Source organism: Corylus avellana, chromosome 6 (genome assembly GCF_965113065.1).
Source record: "Corylus avellana chromosome 6, dhCorAvel1.hap1.2, whole genome shotgun sequence".
In the NCBI taxonomy this organism is placed as follows: Eukaryota; Viridiplantae; Streptophyta; class Magnoliopsida; order Fagales; family Betulaceae; genus Corylus; species Corylus avellana.
In genome coordinates this window covers 25,791,479-25,813,013 of record NC_142495.1, presented here as the reverse complement: position 1 = coordinate 25,813,013, position 21,535 = coordinate 25,791,479, and the positions used below count along the sequence as shown (strand labels likewise).

The 21,535-nt window shown below is 38.4% G+C and overlaps 2 protein-coding genes across 5 annotated transcripts; both read right to left on the bottom strand.

The window, feature by feature from the left end:
- Positions 1 to 21: 21 nt before the first annotated feature.
- LOC132187328 (phosphoglucosamine mutase family protein) lies at positions 22 to 13,252 on the bottom strand. 3 transcript variants are annotated; one of them, XM_059601612.2, is made up of 18 exons: positions 13,105 to 13,252; positions 11,896 to 12,123; positions 11,555 to 11,621; positions 10,621 to 10,804; positions 4,810 to 4,862; positions 4,294 to 4,382; positions 3,745 to 3,981; positions 3,396 to 3,460; positions 2,911 to 2,971; positions 2,715 to 2,832; positions 2,529 to 2,610; positions 2,345 to 2,417; positions 2,205 to 2,266; positions 1,619 to 1,714; positions 1,316 to 1,470; positions 1,135 to 1,231; positions 509 to 586; positions 22 to 433 (listed from the first exon to the last, which is right to left on the bottom strand). In XM_059601612.2, exons 1-18 carry the CDS (start codon positions 13,109 to 13,111, stop codon positions 326 to 328), a joined length of 1,860 nt encoding a protein of 619 aa, XP_059457595.2. In that variant the 5' UTR covers positions 13,112 to 13,252; the 3' UTR covers positions 22 to 325. The 3 variants fall into 3 exon arrangements, with proteins under 3 accessions (XP_059457595.2, XP_059457596.2, XP_088373933.1); XM_059601613.2 differs by lacking the exon at positions 11,896 to 12,123 and having other exon boundaries at positions 13,105 to 13,251; XM_088517807.1 differs by lacking the exon at positions 13,105 to 13,252.
- A 4,252-nt stretch (positions 13,253 to 17,504) lies between these two features.
- On the bottom strand, positions 17,505 to 21,142 carry ARF16 (auxin response factor 16). Of its 2 annotated transcripts, none has more exons than XM_059601397.2 (4): positions 20,858 to 21,142; positions 19,527 to 20,646; positions 18,100 to 18,989; positions 17,505 to 18,003 (listed from the first exon to the last, which is right to left on the bottom strand). In XM_059601397.2, the coding sequence occupies exons 2-4, from the start codon at positions 20,616 to 20,618 to the stop codon at positions 17,934 to 17,936; spliced, it is 2,052 nt and encodes a 683-aa protein (XP_059457380.1). In that variant the 5' UTR covers positions 20,619 to 20,646; positions 20,858 to 21,142; the 3' UTR covers positions 17,505 to 17,933. The 2 variants fall into 2 exon arrangements, with proteins under 2 accessions (XP_059457380.1, XP_059457381.1); XM_059601398.2 differs by having other exon boundaries at positions 19,527 to 20,643.
- Positions 21,143 to 21,535: the final 393 nt, after the last annotated feature.

The following is a 21,535-nucleotide window of genomic DNA, read 5'->3' as shown; positions in this document are numbered from 1 at the left end:
CCAATCATAGAAAGAATCCAGTGATGCCCATCATAGTCTTGATGAGTAAACAAGTTTGAGCACATGGCATACCAATCCAAAACTGTGATAGTATTACAATGGACAATGATGACATCGATTTTACATTCTTCATATCTCTAGTTCTATGCTCGAATAACTCATAAACTCACAACACTTATTACAGAACATTGTAGTGCTATTTGGAGCAGAATTTCCTGTAGCATGTATTTGACAGAGCTACCTCGCAGATGAGCCGCACTGAAAAGGGGTACCTCATTTCATGACGATGAAGCCAATGGATTTGGTGCTTGAATAGTTCTGAAGCCTATACTTGGACAAATTTATCCAGGGCAGAGGTATCCAGACCTGGGAACTCCTTAACAGCAGCAAGCACAAGAAGTCCAAGCGTGACAGCATCGTCATGGCTTGGTGCCTACAGAGTATTTATTTTGAATTAGTTAAATATAATTAAATAATGACCCTAGACAGAATCTTGATACTTGTGTACCTCGATGTTAAGGGGGAGTACAGGATCATGAAGTGAAAGTCTAAGAAGGAACCATCCCCCAAAGCCAGAAACTCGAACCTATTTGCATAAGCAAATTCGAAAAACACAAGTCATATAGCAAATAGATATGATGATAATGACAAATGTGAGGATAACACAAAGAAAAACCATTAAAAAAGAAACCGGGTTATTTGACTACTACGTAAATCAATGCACCTCATAAATTTGCTCCACTAAGTATTTTGCAGGATTATTTATCTGAATCTTTCCATACATAACATGCATGTCATGAACACTTAAATCTTATTTCTTAGCTTCCAAAACCCAAAAACATCATAAATAATGAAAAGGAAGACACTCTTCCCCATCTTTTGTGGAAGTAAAATGATACGAAAAAATTTGTGAGGACAGTAGAGGAGCATTAATACCACATGAAAGAGAAAGGGATGAGCAAATATTCCGTGAATGTTAATGTCACAAGTCTCCAATTAGTCATGGCCAGCATCAAAGTCATTATTGCATCTATAACAAGTATGCTTTGAACAGTTAATATTAATCTGGGGTGAGCTTTATTTTTTTCTTTCTTTATTTTCTGTTTTACTTGATAAGACATGGGCTATGCTTACCCCTTCGTGGTTAACAGGGGGTTTTTGAAGCTTTGGATCTGATTCGATAAAGTTCTCCAAGTGTTTCAGCACCGCCTCTCCATAGTCCCGGAAAGACCTGGACGCTTAAATTTATCAGTGACTCCACATCACATGCACACAGGAAGAAAGCTATAGACGGAAATCATATACTGTATCATACCCTCCTTTAAGATCTGGGTGATTCTGATTGATCTTCAATCTCATTTCTACAGCAACAGCTGGTTCCTGCAGACCTTGTACCAGATCAGTTAACACTTTGCTGCCACCATCCATTCCTGAAGCTCTGGCCGAAGCAAGCTTATTCAAGATTTTGACCTGCAAATATTTCCACAGGGTTAAAGAAATTACAGAAAGATAATTAAACAGAGTAATCATATACGCATCTTGAGTTTTGGCCAATCAATAGACAGCTGACCAAGTATGCAAAAAGAAACTTCAATGAAATGTTACACAAAAGGTCTACCATGAGATAAGCACCATCATCAAGCCAGTGATTCTCCTTCAGAGCTCCATGACCACTAGTCTCAATAGCCAGATGTGACTCCTCACCAATAGAGTTCTGTCAGCAGCGCAGTTACTTCAGTTAAAAGCAACTTAAAATGTGAAATGAGGTTATAGCTAGACGTTACAACTCGGCACACCACAATTTTGAAATTCACTTTTCCATTTTCAGTATGGTTTAACGTAAGAAAAAAAAAAAAAATTGTTGATCAAAGGAAGACATAGGACAATGATTTTCATTAAAAAGAATAATGGTAGAAGCTAGTCAGCTTGGAATCAAAAAGAGAAGTTCCATATCTTACAATGCAAGGCCTTAATGAAGCATCAGCAAAATAATTTAACTGTTAATGGACAGCAAACAACCAGATGGACCAGACTTATTGCTGGACCCATTTTATAGCTGGTAGTCACAATTTTCTGACAGGAAACATATGTGCAAGGACCAAGAAGCTTGTCATGTTCTAAGCCTCAGATTCAAGATTTTTGTTGCTAACTTCCTACTAATGTGAATTTCAATCAAACTCTACCAAATAAGAAAAGTGCACTACCAAACGAATAGCTTCATCAATGACATTCTTGTAACCTCTTTTGAACCGATGGTGCTTCCCTCCTGGAAGAAATTGCAAGGGATTAACACATCAATGTGAGAAGCAATAAAGCAATATGGCTATTTAGATTTCCTACATACCAAGTTTCTTCTCAATAAATGTGGTCAGACCATCTGAAGTCACACTGTCAGTCACAATAGTTGTTCCAGGATGCTACAGAAAAAAACACAGGCAGAAAAGACTGAGCCAAAAAAAAATAATATTGACCCGAGTCTAAAATGTAACTATAACAGTCCTTGAGACACAAGAAACAGGAAAGTTTACTTCCTCAAGAACAATGGCAGACATCAAGGCAATCAAACGATTCCGGTTGAACTCACGGCCGGTGGAATCAACAGCAGCAGATCTAAAAGAAGAGAAAAAAAAAAAGCTTACTTGATATTAGACCTTATCTGAGCTTGTTAGATGATCTCATAAGTCCAAAAAAAAAAAAAAAAAATAGAGCTTTACCTGTCAACATCAGTATCAAAGATGATCCCCAAATCAGCCTTGTTATCAAGAACTGCCTGAGTTATAGCTTTCATCGCTGTCTTGTCCTCCGGGTTTGGAATATGATTTGGAAACAAACCTGATCACAAAATAAGTTTTTTATTTAAAATACTAATCTGAAATAATTAACTAATTTTTTTTCAATTTTAAATATTACCATCTGGCTCCAAGAACTGACTACCGGTTGTAACTGCACCCAGAGGCTCAAGCACTTTTGCCTGATAAACCATTGAAATAAAGCATGGATATCACACTCCAATCAGATAAGACTAGTAGTATACATGACTTAAAGCTCAATGAATCATCTAGCATATTTCATGAATGACCTTTAGGGGACTAAACCAAGCACAATATATATCAAGCACACTATAACAATGCTATTCAACAGTTTCAAGTTGACTATTTGGTAACCTGAAGCTCCATGAGCACCAGAACTGGAATAATTAATGATAATAACAACAGTGGCAACAATGGCAAGTGGAGATTGTTTTTACAAATTCAAGACTGAAAGCCCATAATCATATGTTAAAGCTTCCATATAATTGGCTATAAGAAATCCTACGCCGTAATGTGTAAAACACTGTCTATATATATCTGTCTCCATCCAATCAAAAGTGAAATAAGATTGCAATGGAAACTTACTGCAAAAAATCCTCCCGCTCCGTTCCCTGCATCAACAACTACATGGAATCCCTCCAATGGCTTCTCTGCAAGTAGCAATTCCAAATAATTTTTTGATAAGTAACAATTCCAAATAATTAGCAACAGGTCAAAGCATCTCAGGAAACAGCCAATATAAAGAAGCGATTATGTCCTCGTTACAGCAAACTACAATGATGAAACTATTTGTAGATATGCAAGACCAATCAAGGTATGTTGGGAACAGAATAATTATAATAATTTCTATCAACGATGAGCTTCAAATAATGGGAGAACATGATTTTAATCTCAAACATTTCTACTTCAATGAAATATTTTCTTGAGATAATACCTATATTTCCCGCAGCCTTGCGGACTGCTTTTACAAGATCAGATGTATATATGGTCATGTAATCAACTCTCCTTATTGATGCAGAAGCTTTTTCCTTTGAATTCATCAAACCATTTTCCGTAAAATTATTGTATATATCTGCAGCACGCTCCAATATGTCTTTGATGTCAGCTTTTCCAAGCCCTCCAGCATTTGTGAAAAATTTAAATCCATTCCGGTTGTAAGGCAGATGACTTGCTGCATGCAGAATATACAACTTAGAATTTTAATCAAGTAAAATTAACCTCATAACCAAGAAAGAGAGAGGGAGAGAACTTTAGAAGTTCGAAATTTTATAAAGATCCGAAGTAAACCCAAATTCAGTAAAAACTGCAAATTGTGAAGCATGGAAATGAGATCAACGAGTCACTAAGAATTTAGAGATATGATACTTCAGCCCAAAAAGAAGTGGCTCAGCTCATAAAGGGAGAGCTTTGCCAATAAGACACAAAACAAAGGTTTGTTAATGCTAACATACAGTCTAACAGAATAAAAATATGTGTAATTTACCTGTTATCATAATGGACCCATCCACCGGACATAAAAACTCATCATCTTCAGTAAGTGCGCTATTAAACATTGCTGGTGTAGATGCTAATCTAAAAAAAGGCAAAGAAAACACGGTAACAAGGCCTTCATAAGCAGCCTCAACATTAAAAATAGAGGCATCCCTGATCACAGTATGCACCTGACACATGGTAAATAGATTATTGAGCAAACTATGGCGTCTGTACAATTTAAAGCATGGCCATGACTTATAACTTATAAGACCAAAGACAGAAAATTTTCCATTTACAAGAGACATGACCAAGGCTTTCAGATCAACAATAGGTCAGCCAACACTTAAATAGACATACGTCTCAAATATGACTCCAATCCAAAAAGTCCACATTTTAGGCCAGACAGGTAAATCCAGAATCCAGCCAGTGGCAAGACTCAAATGGGACAAAAATATTTGATTTTAGCAGATCCTACAGCATCTACCAACACTAAGATCAAGAGAAAACAAAGAAAAATATCACCTACCCATATTGAACGACATCCAGGCCAGCACCAGCAATACCTCGAGAAATTGCATCCTGGAAGTTATATTATTACATTGTCAGTAGTACGCAGTAGATACTAAAATCTTCTAAATACATATGCCCTAACAGTTGGAGGTAGTAAAAGAGATTCTTCCAAAAGACTGGATTCTGTATTTTCTAGCATTATGAAAAATTCAACAACTATAAACATCAGCCAAAAAAGAAAAACAATTATCATTGAAATGTAAGCACCAAAACCATTGTAGAACAAACAAGACAAGCAAATTTGGTTAACACAATGACACGATAAATGTTATTTTATGTAGAAATGATGTAGGACATGTGTGTCCCCACCCCCAAGAATAAATAGTTTACTTTTAATCCTTTCCCTACTAGGAGTATATTTACTTTTCCTAATTAGAATTATGTTTACTTTCCCTACTAGGATTATGTTTACTTTCCTACTAAGATTAGATTTACTTTCTCTACTAGAAGTAGGTTTACTTTTTCTCCAAAGATTTCTCTTCTATAAATAGGCTTGCCTATTATGTAAAACTCAATCAATTGAATTATAATCAAATCAGAGAATTCTCTCTCAAATACTCTGCGGAGTTTTATTTTTTTCTTAGCCTGCGGGCTTGTTTTATCTTTTGGGTAGAAGACGAAGACGCTTCTCCTTGCAGAATCAAAGACGCTGCTCTTTGATTAGTTACCTTAGTCTTCCGCTACGTCAGTTGGTATCAGAGCAGGCTTTATCTTGATCATGACCAATCAGCGCAACGGTGACGATTCCCTTAACGACGCTGCTCGTGACAGGGAGGCTCCTTGGAGAGCCGAATTCCAAGAGCTCCAGCAGATCCAGCAAACGATGCAACAAGAGATACGACAGGAGATGCGCCAGATGCGGGAGATGATAGAGCGCATGCACATAGGTCCTAATCGTAATCACAGGGACAATGATGCCCATGATGACGATGGGATCCGAGTAAGGCCTATTCCTCATCAACCACTTGCACCCATAAACCGACCACCGGCCTATGACGATCCTGGTGACGATGAAGACTTTGCTGAAGGAGTATTCGGACGGGACATTGAGGTAGATCGAAGGGGCGAATTACGTAGAGGAGTCGGTCGTGGTGGCACAGGCTTCAGAGGTTATGAGCGTGGTAGAGCTGGCCATATGGGGAATGTCTATGACGGCGCTGGCTACCGGGATGCATATGGAGGGCAACCCAGGCGTCAGGATCTTGCTAGGGAGGAATCCCACGAATACCGAATGAAGATTGATCTCCCATCATTCAACGGGCATCTTCAAATCGAAGATTTCTTAGATTGGGTGATGGAAGTAGAGAGGTTCTTTGATTATATGAGTATTCGCGAGGATCGCAAGGTGAAGTTAGTGGCATACAAGTTCAAGGGAGGAGCTTCTGCTTGGTGGGAAAAATTACAGATTTCCCGAGCCCGACAAGGGAAGGGACCTGTAACTTCATGGTTGAAGATGAAGCGGCTACTCAAAGCACGTTTTTTACCACCGGACTTTGAGCAACGGCTATTCCAACAATACCAAGAGTGTCGACAAGGAGGTCGGACCATCCAGGCGTATGTTGATGATTTCTATCGCCTATCTGCTCGGAATGATCTCATGGAGACAGAGGATCAACAAGTTGCAAGGTTTATTGGTGGACTGCGTGTGGCAATACAAGATAAGGTTTCTATGCATCCTGTCTTTACTTTGAATGAGGCAGTTAGTTTGGCAACCCGAGCAAAGAAGCAACTGGAGAGGCCTAAAGCAACAACCTGGGAGCGAAACCCGAGCGATTCGACGAGACCAACGCAGGGTCGGGGAAAACAACCTCTAGTCCCGACTGTCACACCAAGTCAACCAGTGACTTCCACGGGAAAAGGAGCCAGTAGCAGTTCAAGCACCTCGAGACAACCAGCCAACAATCCATACGCACGGCCCAATCTAGACAAATGTTTCAAATGCAACCAACCGGGACATAGGTCGCATCAATGTCCCCGAAGGCAGATGGTAAACTTGATCGAACCTGAGCCAGAGGGAGGGTCCGAGAATGGAGATATTGATACACCCGAGTATGAAGAAGAGGAGTTGGCTGACGCTGATGAGGGAATCCCACTTTCCCGATCCTTAGTAATTCAACGTTTACTCTTGACACCGAGGCAAGAGGATCAATCTCAAAGGCACAAGATTTTTCGTACTCGCTGCACAGTCAACCAAAGAGTATGTGATGTGATTATTGATAGTGGTAGCGGGGAGAACGTAGTGTCGAAGGAGATGGTTTCAAAGTTGGGTTTGAAAACTGAGAAGCACCCAACTCCATATAAGATCGGATGGATCAAGCGGGGAACCGAGACACTAGTAACCGAGAGATGTCGTTTCACATTTTCGATCGGTAAGCATTACTCGGATTCTATTTTGTGTGATGTTGTCGAGATGGATGCATGCCACTTAATCCTGGGAAGACCGTGGCAGTTTGACGTGAATGCCCAGCAGCAAGGAAGAACCAATGTCTACACTATCTTTTGGGATGGTCGGAAGATAACATTTCGACCTTTACAGGAAGTCGAAAATTCTACTTATTCTAAGGGAAAGCCGGTCCTCCTATCCACTGGATCAGAATTTATAGAAGAAGTTAAGGAGGCCCGAGACATCATAGCATTGGTGACCAAGGGAACCCCGGGCTCCGTCTCACAAGAAGTTCCTGAGATAATGCGACCGATGTTAGAAGAATTCCAAGACATCATGCCTGAAGAGATGCCCGAAGGACTGCCGCCCATGAGAGATATCCAGCACTATATTGACTTAGTGCCGGGAGCAAGTCTCCCGAACTTGCCACATTATCGAATGAGCCCAAAGGAGAATGCTATTTTGCAAGAGCAGGTAGAGGGGTTAATTCGGAAGGGACACTTGCGAGAGAGTATGAGTCCATGCGCAGTACCGGCCCTACTTGTACCGAAGAAAGATGGGAGTTGGCAAATGTGCGTGGATAGCCGGGCAATAAACAAGATCACGGTCAAGTATCGGTTTCCAATTCCCCGAATAGGTGACATGTTTGATATGCTATCTGGGGCTAAGATTTTTTCGAAGATTGACTTGAGGAGTGGATATCACCAAATCCGTATACGACCGGGAGATGAATGGAAAACTGCGTTCAAGACTAAAGAGGGGCTTTATGAGTGGATGGTGATGCCTTTCGGCCTTTCGAATGCACCAAGCACTTTCATGCGACTCATGAATCAGGTACTGAAACCTTTTATCGGAAAATTTGTCGTTGTCTATTTTGATGATATTCTTATCTATAGTCGCAACCCGGTGGATCATATGGATCACGTGAGGAAAGTGTTGGAGGTTCTCCGTGAAAATAAGTTGTTTATCAACTTAAAGAAGTGTAGTTTCATGATGGATCAGTTACTCTTCCTCGGATTTGTAGTCGGTACCGATGGAATCCGAGTGGATGAAGAGAAGGTGAGAGCAATCCGAGAATGGCCCACACCCAAGTCAGTGGGAGAAGTAAGAAGTTTCCATGGGTTAGCAACTTTCTATAGAAGGTTCGTTCGGAATTTCAGCAGTATTGTAGCACCGATCACCGAGTGTATGAAGAAAGGAAAATTCAATTGGGGTGAAGAAGCTGAGCGAAGTTTCTCAATCATCAAAGAAAAGCTATGCACAGCACCTGTACTTGCCTTACCTGACTTTGACAAGCTGTTTGAAGTTGAATGTGATGCATCAATCGTCGGGATAGGAGCTGTGTTATCTCAAGAAGGGAAGCCCGTAGAATTTTTTAGTGAGAAGCTCGGAGAAGCAAGACAGAAGTGGTCAACATATGAGTTGGAGCTTTATGCTGTCTTGAGAGCCCTCAAGGTGTGGGAGCACTACTTGATCCAACGAGAGTTTGTCCTCTATACCGACCATCAAGCATTAAAGTTCATCAATAGTCAAAAGAATTTGAATCGGATGCATGCTCGGTGGGTTTCTTACATCCAACGGTTCACTTTTTCTCTCAAGCATAAGTCGGGAAAACTAAATCGTGTAGCTGACGCTTTAAGCCGCCGAGCTACCCTGCTGATCACCATGAAAGCTGAAGTGACTGGATTCGAGTGCCTAAAGGAGTTATATGAGGAAGATGAAGATTTTGGTAAAACCTGGAAGCATTGCAAGGCGGGGCAACCAATTTTTGAGATACATATTCAGGAGGGGTATTTATTTCGTGGGAATCGGCTGTGCATTCCGAGGAGTTCCTTACGGGAACAAATAATCCGAGAATTACATGCTGGAGGTTTGGGTGGTCATCTGGGAAGAGACAAGACTATTGCTCTGGTAGAGGAACGGTATTACTGGCCGCAACTGAAGAAAGAAGTAGGTAATTTTGTCCGACGATGCCAGACTTGTCAGGTCGCCAAGGGGCAAACCCAAAATACGGGATTATACATGCCTCTACCAATACCAGAAGCATCGTGGGAAGATGTATCCATGGATTTTGTATTGGGTCTCCCGAGAACCCAACGAGGAGCAGATTCTATAATGGTAATTGTGGATAGATTTTCCAAAATGGCTCACTTTGTTGCTTGCAAGAAAACATCTGATGCAGTTCAAGTGGCCAATCTATTCTTCCGAGAGGTGGTTCGATTGCATGGAGTCCCAAAGTCTATCACTTCTGACCGAGACACCAAGTTCTTGTCTCACTTTTGGCGAACATTATGGAGGCGGTTCGACACAGCATTGAACTTTAGTAGCACGAGCCATCCGCAGACGGACGGGCAGACAGAAGTTGTTAATCGAACTCTAGGTAATTTACTTCGATGTATTGCAGGTGACAAACCGAAGCAGTGGGACCTGGCTTTAGCTCAGGCTGACTTTGCCTACAATAACATGGTGAATCGATCTACTGGGAAGGCACCATTTGAAGTCGTCTATGGAAGAACTCTGAGACTTGCAGTAGATCTTGCAACTTTACCTAAGCTACCCGGTGCAAGTGTGGCAGCGGAGCATTTAGCAGAACGGGTGAAAGCTACCCAAGAGGGAGTTCGTCAGCATCTGGAAGAATCCTATGCTAAGTACAAGACGGCAGCAGACAAGGGTCGGCGATCGAAGATTTTTCAGGAAGGAGATCTTGTGATGGTGTATCTACGCAAGGGGCGACTGGCAACTGGTACTTCTGGAAAGCTGAGGAATAAGAAGTATGGTCCATGCAAGGTACTAAAAAAGATTAACGACAATGCATATGTCATCGATCTTCCAGAAGAAATGGCGATATCCTCAACATTCAACGTGGTAGACATTTTTGAATATTTTCCACCAGAGGAGTCAGAACTTAACTCGAGGACGAGTTCTTTTTAAGAAGGGGAGACTGATGTAGGACATGTGTGTCCCCACCCCCAAGAATAAATAGTTTACTTTTAATCCTTTCCCTACTAGGAGTATATTTACTTTTCCTAATTAGAATTATGTTTACTTTCCCTACTAGGATTATGTTTACTTTCCTACTAAGATTAGATTTACTTTCTCTACTAGAAGTAGGTTTACTTTTTCTCCAAGGATTTCTCTTCTATAAATAGGCTTGCCTATTATGTAAAACTCAATCAATTGAATTATAATCAAATCAGAGAATTCTCTCTCAAATACTCTGCGGAGTTTTATTTTTTTCTTAGCCTGCGGGCTTGTTTTATCTTTTGGGTAGAAGACGAAGACGCTTCTCCTTGCAGAATCAAAGACGCTGCTCTTTGATTAGTTACCAGAAACTGTTGGTGAAATTGCATAGCCAAAAGACACTAATGTATTCAGGAAAGAAACCTGTAAAACTTGTGCAGATATTCGGGAATCATGGCCGATGGAAACTCTCAAACGTCGAGAGCCATCAGCTTTCTTTTTTTCCACCAACCATCCAGCAAAGGCAGCTGCTATTGCTACTGCAACAGGTTCAGTGAGGTTGACAGGCTCTCCCTCAACACCAGGAACAGCAACACCTCGTATATCACTGTGTACATAATAGTCCATAAGTAAACCAATTTTGGAAATTAAAGAAAAGAAAACCATCTCAAAAAATGGGCCAGAGCAACTGAAATTAACACAGGCAATATATTGGGCCATAAGACCAGCAGGAAGCTACTACTGCTATGCATTGAATACAACCACGAGCTATATATTTGAAAGTTGAAGATTGAAGATTTTGTATAGTTGAGGGGGTAATACAGGCATTACATTAGATGTAACAAATTGATAGGGTGGTTGCACTGCAATATGGTCTATATATCAGATAACCATATCCTTTCATCATTTCATATTAGGTATAAACAGTGCTTGAGCACTACATAACACTCTCAAAGATTTATGGAAATTGATATTTTTACTAGTATGCTCATTTTATACTATCTCATTGTTCAGACTCTTCTGCATGTCTAGGACTCTAGACTACTCAAGAATCATAAATTTCAAACTAAAAGTTATTGCTGTGGGCACCGTGGTTTTGAAACAAAACATGACACGAGCACATTTGTAAAGCCGGAAAAGACAACACTTTTCCCTAAAGTATGACTGGCATGGATTGGACTTCAGATCAAGGCAAGCAAATGCAAATCAGTTAACCATTGGTCATTCACAGTTATCAATAGGATTAAAATAGGAGAAGATAAAAATAATTTAATTAATGATACCAGAAACTGCCCTGTATCCAAGAGATCATAATATTTTAAATCTAACAACATGCTATCGTGGCACCATTCTCTACCTGCCATTTTGAAGCTTCAAGAAATCAACTTTGTCAAGAGATGGCACCGCAGAAGTAGTGGGAGCAGCTGCAAGAAAATTCCAAATGCAAAATATCGATGCATAAGTTGTAAAAATAATTTTCAGAAAAAAAGAAAACAAGATGATAACAAGTTTATACAGTCAGCATCATTCGCAAACAAGGCCAGTCCAATAACAAGATGAAAATGCACAACCATGCAGAAAGATGGACTGAATTTGATACATGATGAATTGAAAGGAAAATGTAAGTACTCTAAGGGTGCCTAGAAATTCTAATTCCGCACTTAATATCAACCTGGATAGTCAGAGTCTAGAACAGACCATTGCAGTGAACAGTTCCTCGGTTAACAAAACCACTCCGGTGTTTTGATAAGGTGCGCAATTGCATGGAAGAGATGCCAGTCCATGCCAACTTCCCTCCTTGAAAGGGAAGCAAGGTGCGCACATGAGGGGCACAACAGTCCCTTTGATATTGGGTGCTGACGAATTGCCTATTCTGTTGGTAGCACTGTGATACAAAAACATTATGGACAACCTTCCCCGACATTGCTGCATACAAATTTGCAATTTTTATTAGACTTCATACTCGTCAATGCTTAATAAAAAGTTTGTTATGTTATTAGCATTGCACAATCTCCAAGAGAAAAGCCTCACTTAGTAACAGGCCAAAACACACTTTTCTCAAAACTATTAACAAACAATTTAAAACACAAACACACTTTTCAAATGTGGACCCAACCAAACAAAAAAACTTCTCGCCTTTATGTCAGGCCAAAACACTCTTTCAAACCAAAACCAAAAAGCACTTTTCAAAACCATTATCAAACATAATTTTTCACTCTCGACCAAATCAGGCTAGATAAATAAAAGGAAACCATTCCTACCAACAACGTGGGTTTTGGCAGTAACAACAGCAAATACGAACTGCATGAATTACTGACTAATAAACTCACTAAACTATATTGAGACCAATGTCCGATCTTTACACTAACATTATCAAATCCACCCCATTCCACTGTTGGTGTCACGAACTAAAGCTTTTATTACTTCAAATTTTCTTTTTCTTTTTGTAAGTTAAGAAAAACCTGTAAATTTATAAATCACAAAACCTCCTAGTTTTTTTAACAAGAATAAACCATATCTCCAGCAATCATATTTAAGCCTATTCATCCAAAAAAAAAAACATATTTAAGCTCACCAAGCTATCGGGTTTTCTTTCTTGGTTCCCTTTTCTTTTTATTGCTTGATTGATTAGAAACACACTTGCAATTAGAGATACTGACAGAAGTTTATATTGTTGAAGATGAATTTCCATTGTTAAACAAACATATATCAATGAAAATGGAAAGAAAACAAAATTGATCTTTCCTAGGGTTAATAAAACGGTACAGTACGACTAATTACAGGAGCCATTAGCGGATTATCAAATTGATCAAGAAGAACACAGAGACACTAACATTAAAAACAAATAATCAGAAAGTTACGAAATGAAAAGTAAGATTTAGAGGAAATATAATTCAATAATTTTACCTGCCATTTCACTTCGATTTCCTCGGTGAAGAGCTGGAGTGAGCGACGGACGTACCAGTGGAGAACACAGGGGAAGAGTAGGTGTATACGTGTGGTGACTTGGAGGGTGACGAGGTTGTTTTCTCGAACATGCCCTTCGGAATATGCCGTTTTTGTTTTTTATAACAAAAATTACATATATCACATTCAATATTTCGTTTTTATTATCTATCAAAAATATATATATATTTCGTTTTTATCACTAGATGACGTGGCAGAGTATAGCAATTTTTGGATTATCCCTTATTAAAATAAATAAATAAATAAATACTATAGGTCTATATATATATATATATATATATATATATATATATATATTTTTTTTTTTTTCCATATTTGTGGACTTAGCATTTTTCAGCATACTTAGGGCATGTTTAAGATTGCGTTTGAGGGGCCTAAAAGTGTTTTTAACACTCAAAAAGTCCGTTTGAAGAAAAAAATTTATTTGGCAAAAAAAATTAAAAGCGCTTTTAATAGTGCAAAAAGCCTAAAAATTATCAAAAACACACTTTTGACAAAAGCTTAAAAATGAAACTTTTGCCCAAAAGCTTTTTTTGACTTAAAAGCTCTATTTCTCAAACGCAATTCCAAACAAGCTCTTAGTTTGCGTGGCATGTTCAATATACGAGTAATTCTACAAATCTCTCCAATGATGATATGGTTCTTAAAATTACTATTAAATTTGTGACCGATCAATATTAGATTTTGATCAGATGGTGATTTTAAAAGTCATCTCATTTTTTTAGAGATACAAGAGTGACATAATAGAGATTTTTATAATTACTTTCAATCTACCCTTGATTTTTTTTTTTTAATTAGGATTAATCTTGGGGTAGATTGAGCATGTCCCGTCTCTAAACAAAAATTCAAGTGTTACTAGACTGTACAACATCAACATAATGAGATAAACGGGAAATAAAAGTGTATTGTATATTATCAAATCAAACCATCAAATCCATATAATTATCAAATAACTCTTTGTATTCCTCTTCCATTAACTTTTTAATGATAATGAGTGACACTTAGCCCAAGTCATGTTCAATAAAAAATAACACATTTATCCACAACATCCAATCAACTAACTTATATCAAATGATAGAAATTCCCAATAAATTGGGTTGTAGGAAAATTCTTCCAATTCAATCTCTAAAAAAGTGTTATGTGCTCTTTAGCATGTGAGAAATATATTTTTTTATTATTATTATTAATACTATTAAAAAAAGCATGTAAGAAACATATGTTATTAAAAAATATGTTTTTTACATGCTCAAACGACACATGACACTTTTAAAGGCAGAATTGAAGAAATTTCTACAACTTAGAATATAGAAAAATTTATATCCTATATCAAATATATGCCTCAGGAGACGCGCCATGTCAGCATATAACTTCAAAATTAGACACATCAACAATATTTTATAAAAAAAAAATTATTTTTATAAGTACACATCAACCATATCAACACCTTTCAATGGTTGTTCAAGGAATACTTTGCTCTCTCTCTCTCTCAGTAGCTAGGCCTAGGAGAGCAAAGAAAGAGGCATATTAAATATAACTCCAAGCCAATTAAGAATACTACTCCAATATGTATTGCATTTTTTTTTTTAAGAAAAAAAAATTTTCATCACAGCTTTCATCAATTCTTTGTGCTATATTTGTTTGGCATGCCTGAAACTAACTTACACTAGTAATATTAATGTTTATTTAGAAAGGAAAAAAAAAAGGTAAGGAGCAGAAAAAGAATTAGGAAAAGAAATTATGAGATGAAAACATGAGTATATCATCAATGAAATATATATATATAGAGAGAGAGAGAGAGAGAAAACATCAATTAAACACATACAATTATCAGGATTCAAGTCTCTAAGAGTTAGCTAAATCGGCTAGGACCATGCCTAATAAAGCCGATGTCACTAGTTCGAATCCCCCTCCCTTCTCTTGTGCGGACATGTTAAAAAAAAAGAAAAAAAATTCAGGATTCATGCATGTGAACACAGAAAAGGATAAAAAAGAAGAATCTACTTAACAAAAACTTATATTTTTTGAATCTATTATTTATTTATTTTTATTTGTTCTATTCAATGGGGAAATTTTCTGAATCTATTATTTATTATTTATTTTTTCTATTCAATGGGGAAATTTAACGAATCTATTGAAATGTTGATTCTAAATTGAGATCTTCTCCAATTACTCAAAATTATAAATTATCATATTACAAAATCATGGCCCTTCAATTTAAATTCAATGGTTTATAAAATCATTTAAACCTCGGCAAAACAAAAGCCAACTTAAAATCAAAATTTACCCTCGGTTGTACAAAAGCAGCTAGTATTTTATAGACTATTAAATTTAAAATGAAGGACTACGATTTCGTAACATGAAAATCTATAATTTTAAGTAATTGGAGAGGATTTCAATCCATTTTATTTATGATTTTACCAGTATGGACTCGTCGTGAGGAATCTCGTTGAACCAATTGGGCCCATGAGAGTCCACACAACCAGTCAAACATATTGTTTTGGAGACGTGCACAAGCATATATTATGAGAGGGCCAGGTTGGGAGGAGGTCGAATTCCTAGGAAACATACCCAACGGACCAATTTAGATGCACTCCAATGGGCCCTTATGTCAAGTAATCAGGCCCGACAGCTGCAACAAACACCCCATTCAATATTTGGGCCACAGAAAAAACTTGATTCTTATCCAGCAAAAGAGTAATGCTAAATGTGTCTTGAATTTTAATCCGATAATAAAATTAAATTAAAAAAAAAAAAAAAAAAGTAGCCTAAGGGTGATTTTTTGTTGGTTGTTAAAAGGGAATGAGCGTTTTCTTTCTAAGGATGGACAACTACGGTAACTCTTAAATATTATATTTAAGATGATAAATTTATAGGTAGGCTAGGAGGGTCGTTTGCCCCCTCCCGACATCCCTAGCTCTGCCGTTTCACTCTACCAAGTACAAATGCTCCTATTTGAAAAATCAAATTGAGTTTTGTGTCCTCATTCATGTCCACATTATCCTTGGCTATTTATCTTCCATACCAAGATCTTCAAGAGACAATATTAATTACATAACACGATGACGTTTGACAAATTGTTTGAGTTGACTTAAAAATAAACAAGTAAAATAACTGGTCTGTTAGGGTTCCTTGTTATGAGCTGGTTTTCCCTTGTCATCCGGAACCGGAAGTATGAATAAAATAAAATAAAAAATAAAAGAAACAATAAATTGGAGAACAGGTTGGAGTTCACGAATTTTCATGTTGGAAACCTGATTTCTCGGTTGACCCATGAAAACATCTATGGAATTCTTGGATCTTGATCAATAAAATAACACTTGTTTAGAGCTGGTAACACAAATCCAAGCCATTGAAATCCGCCTGTTCTCAAATTCAACGCGTTCCCTGCATAGAAAACTAGTAAAAAAAAATGGTTTCCTCTAACATTGCGGCAATGGTTGACCTTGGCCTAGCCGTTGATGCTTTTTAATTACTTTGGGATTTGTTACTCTTCTGTACAATCATCAATGTTTTGTTTTTTTTTTTTTTAATCGCACACGACGCATTTCATTACTTTTATTGATCCCTTTTCCACGCATGGAGAGTGTGTCTTGTCTGTCATCTTAATTTGCAAAGTTGTTTCTTGCATGTCTCTCTCTGCTCACAGGCTGTGATGTTGAATAGCAAAGTCAAAGTAAAGAGTAGGGGCCGTAGGGCTAGGCATTTCCTTGGATTGTGAATCTTTGTCTGCTTAAGTGTACCCTAAAGAAAACACTCTCAATAGGGGAGTTAGAAAAATAAAACCCTTAATGTGATAGGTGTCATGTGAATTGTTATGTCGGAGTTTTTTTGCTTTTAGCAAAGTGATTCGATTCGCTGAAAATATACCGACAAGCCCCGGATTGGTCGACTGACCCACACTTGTCATGATCTTAACAGCGGGTTCTTCTAATTTTGTTTTGTAATGGGATTCAATCTCAGCCTATGAACACAAAACAAAACAAAAAATTGAAACAGTTCATAGAGAACATGTCTGATACTTGAGTGTGACAAGTAACTAAAAATCTAGCACGCCTTAAGTTTGAATTTACAATGAGTGAGAAGATTTGCTTCCAGAGCTCCATTTTCTGCCATTCTACAGCCTATAAATTTATGACATTTACAAACAATTTCCAGCATGTTCCTTTTGGTTGTCGTCCAGGGAAGGAAAACTGTATAACAATTTCTCTGCACTCAAGCATGGGTGGAAAACACTACCACTAAATACTTCTTTTGCAATACACAGAAGCAGCTGACACAATTTTCACAATTCCTCAAGCAACAGAACAGAAGACAAGTATCCTAAATGTAGTGTAGTGAGGAGAAAGCACAACATGTTTTGATGTCTTCTTAAGCAAAAGTTACTCCAATCTCCAATCTCAAGCAGACATACTCAACAACTCCCTCTCTTTAGAAAGGATTAACTCATGGTCAGAGCATTTAGCATCCCCTGGTTCCATCTGCTGGAAAAAGGGGCTTTCTTTTTGTTGCATGTATCTCTATGACTTTTGAGAGAAGAAGCTACAAGATAATACCAAGAATTTGCAAAATAGAATTTGGCATCATCAAACCAATACAAAACTTGTTTCTTAGAAAGAACTTTAATTAAGCAACAAGCTTTGAGCTACAATGTTCCAAAATTGGATGAAGTGGGATTCTCCAACAACTCTCCAATACAAAAGCAGTTAGGTGAAAATCGAAACAACAAATTTTGTAAACCAACTGTACAATAAGCGGATGCTGCTCGTTCGCTACCTTCCAATGTTGTCACTGCTGGAATCTGTAAGAATGGTTAGCCTCTTTGCTGTCTTCACAAATTCACTGCAAAAGAATTTTAAAAAAAATTCAAGAATTTAGAAACTACAAGGCTCAGTTTTAATCTCACCAGTGCTAAACTAAACAAGCAGATTTTAATACCTAAAGGTTTCATCTCCAGTGTGTTTAATAACACCCACTGCATCTTGGTAGAGCATGTTGCTCAGCATCTGTGAATTCTCCATGCCAAACATGTTGGCCAGCTTTCCATACAATTCCTCGTATGACCCAAGGACAGACAGGTCTAGGGTCCGACCGACATCCTCTGATTCCATGAAAACCTTGCAATGACCTGTCTCTATAGTGTCAATTTTTCGGCGATCTCGGTAACAGGGAGATCCTCCATCCGAAGAATTTTCCAGTGAAACATTTGGATGTAACACCGAACCAGAGCCATCAGAGAAGTTTTCCATCTTCTCAGGGCTCTCATCTGATGAACTGTTTCCAACTGTATCACTAGAACAGCTCTTAGAAATCTGCTGCTCGGTCAGGATGAGTTGACCAAACAATACGATGTGGGGTATCTTTACTTTATTGTTTTCCTTCAAATTCTTGGTGGAATTTCCCATTGTCAGCAAGCAAGATACCTCTTTTTTCTCATTGCTGTCCATGAAGTTGCCACGAGGGACTTTAGAAGGTGGAGTAGCAGGATCAAGCTGCTTAAAACCAATTGGAAACAGACTTGACTGCAGTTTGTGGTTGTGGAGATCTTCTGGAGATTTTCCAAATTGAGCATGCCTGGCTCCCTGTATGCCTGCAGGAATATTGCCTGAAAGACCACATAGGCTGCTGGAATTAAGGAGGTTGCCGGAAAAAGATGGCATTTGAAATTGGTTGATTAAAGAATAATCTGGGTGCTGTGGGAGCCGCAACTTTTTTCTTGGTGGTGAGAATGGAGGGAGATGGATGACTGGTATGTTTGATACCACTTCAACCAACCACGGGCTAACACGCTTCACATTTTGGAGCAAATCTGGCTCATCCCATGCGACCTAAACGATGACATTTTGCAAAGAACTCGTTAGAAATGCGGATTTATTCAAATAAAACAGATTCAAGCCAAAAAGGCACCTTATGCAGGACCTCTACAACAACTGATACATGAGTTTTTTACAACAATCATGATTTAAAAAGTCTATCTACTTTACAGGATTAGGAATTTTCCCTGTTCAAATTAGCATCTATAATAAATATAACGCATATTTGTATCCGGTGCTAACGATTGTACAAGATTTCAGGAATCATCTAGAGGGATCATTTGCACAGAATTTTCAGAATTACCAATAAAATTTAATAACACTATAAAGAATAAGCATTGAATCTGAAACAAGTAATTAAAACCAAAACGACTAGTTATTACCATAATTCAAGCAAAGCATCAAATTTTCGTGCTTGTTCTATCAGTCCAATTGATAACACACTTTTGGCTTTTGAGGAAAATCTTTCTTGATTATAAAACTTTCACAGAACCATATAACAAAATCTTTTGTTGTGGATAATCGAGATACTACTATTTTGTAAAGACAGACCTGTAAAAGACGCCATGGAGAATCCGGCCAACGGACAGGATCGGCAACCTGAACAGAAGATATGGTTCCCATGAACCAGCTTATCCTAGAAGAGTCCTCAGTTTCAAAAGGCATTTTAAACCTCATCCCAGAGGACCACTGAATTTGCATTGCAGCCCTCACAGCAGAGGCCTTAACAAAAAACTCCGGTGTGCTTGCACGGGGATGGTACACAACCTCAAAGGGCTGCCCTTTAGCAGCAAGATTAACAGCTTCCACAACAGATTCACCCCTCACTTTTCCCCTCAATTCCCCACCACAATTTCTTCCCATCAATTTATTCTCACCGGCCTCCCTCAAAAACCCAGAAAACCTACCACAATTTGCACCCTCTTGGTTCCACCCAGATAAGTATTCAGTTCCACCACCAATTCCCCTCTTAGCCCTCCTTATACCAACACAGAGATCCCCATTCTCCGCTCTCAAGAACACGATCGAGTCCCCTGCAACCAGCTTCTTCTGGTTCACAAAATTACTCCACCCTGTTGTCAAAAGGTGACGCCGAGGGGTTCCTCTATAAATATGCCTAAACTTCCAGATCCCACCATGCACATCCTTGGCTAAAATGGTTTGAACAGGAGGCTCCGCGTTATAGTCCAAGCGCGGAAAGATAGTCTCCGCGCAATAACGAGGAACAGAGAAACCGCCACCATTGTTTGCATCAGATTGTGTCAGTGTCTTAGCAAAAGAAACCGGTTTCTCTTGCCCTTCAATCCCACTATTTCCTACAAAACCATCACCGTCAAAATCCCATTCATTTTCTCTCAAAGGTATCAACTTTATTTTGGAAAAAACCTCATCCGTTTCAGGGTCTGCCATGTATTTTATAGCAGAGACCCTGCAGAGAATGAACGAGGCAATACGAGAATTCCCAGTGTCTATGTCCCCGCCGACGGCATGTTCGATGTGGCCTTGAGGGAAGTAGAAGATCTTTGAGTTAATGGGTGGCATTTGAACCATCCCACCAGCGCAGGCGTGCCATAGCTGAGAATCCAGGCACTTGTCTGAGTTCCTCATGGGCAATTCTTTCAAAGAATCCATCACCGTAATCATTGTGGAATTCAAAATCCTTACTTCGCTGCTGAAAACAAATTAAGAAAATTTTAGCAAGATGAATTCCGATTTTAAATCGGTATGAAACAAACAACTGAAGACTTGGGGGTGATTTTCTTTATACGTTCTTTAAACAAAACCAAAAGAACACAAGCAAATATTCAAACTTTTTTCCATCAGAAAGAACACCTTTTATAAGAAAACGTTGAAGACATAGAAGAGAAAGACTCGTTTTTTACCTTCTAATCCACGAAACAGGAAAATTCCCAAGACCAAAAAAGGGTTCACAAATACACAGTACTTGAGCTTCCGTGCACGAACTACCACCAGAAAACACACTCCTGCACACTCCTGTCTTCCACGGAAAATCAAAGACCAAGAGAAACAGTTTTCTGGGAAAGACTGAGAAAGATATATTGTGACAAAAGTGGTCGGACTGTGAGTGTGTGTGTGAGAGAGAGAATAGTGTGTATTTTAAGCAACCACCTGAAGCTTCTTCGTTGCCGAACAGACTCTGTAAAATGAACGAGTGTTGTGTGGGAGATTTGACGCAAGAGAACAAACAGTAAATACTGACACATACAGGTCCGCTTTTTTTTCTTTTTTCTTTTTTTTTTTTCTTTTTATGGGTTTTTTGGGATCAGAAAAGTCCAAGTTAGACCAATTGCCAACATTCAGGTGAATTTTTTTTTTTTAACTTTTCTGTCTCTGTCTCTCTGCTTCTTCTGTTTCTACTTTCTACTTCTGTTTCAGATCTTAAACACTGACTCACTGAACACGCACTTTTGGTCCCTTCATTATTTACTGCAAGTAACTCTTGATTCACGCGCGTGTTAAAATCAATCCTCTTCATTTGTTTAAACTAAACAATATCTAGATAATTATAATATAGGGATATTTTTGTTTTCTAAAAAAAT

Bases quoted from the DNA above. Each gene is read 5' to 3' on its own strand.
- LOC132187328 (XM_059601612.2), bottom strand. The intron at 10,805-11,554 runs GTAGAGAATGGT...TTATGTACACAG, and splicing joins TTGAAGCTTCAAAATGGCAG to TGATATACGAGGTGTTGCTG. The intron at 2,972-3,395 runs GTAAGTTTCCAT...ATGGTTTATCAG, and splicing joins GAGCGGGAGGATTTTTTGCA to GCAAAAGTGCTTGAGCCTCT.
- ARF16 (XM_059601397.2), bottom strand. From the start codon at position 20,618: ATGATTACGGTGATGGATTCTTTGAAAGAATTGCCCATGAGGAACTCA. The intron at 18,990-19,526 runs GTCTGTCTTTAC...GTCATCGTTTAG, and splicing joins CTCCATGGCGTCTTTTACAG to GTCGCATGGGATGAGCCAGA. The intron at 18,004-18,099 runs GTATTAAAATCT...ATTCTTTTGCAG, and splicing joins ACTGGAGATGAAACCTTTAG to TGAATTTGTGAAGACAGCAA.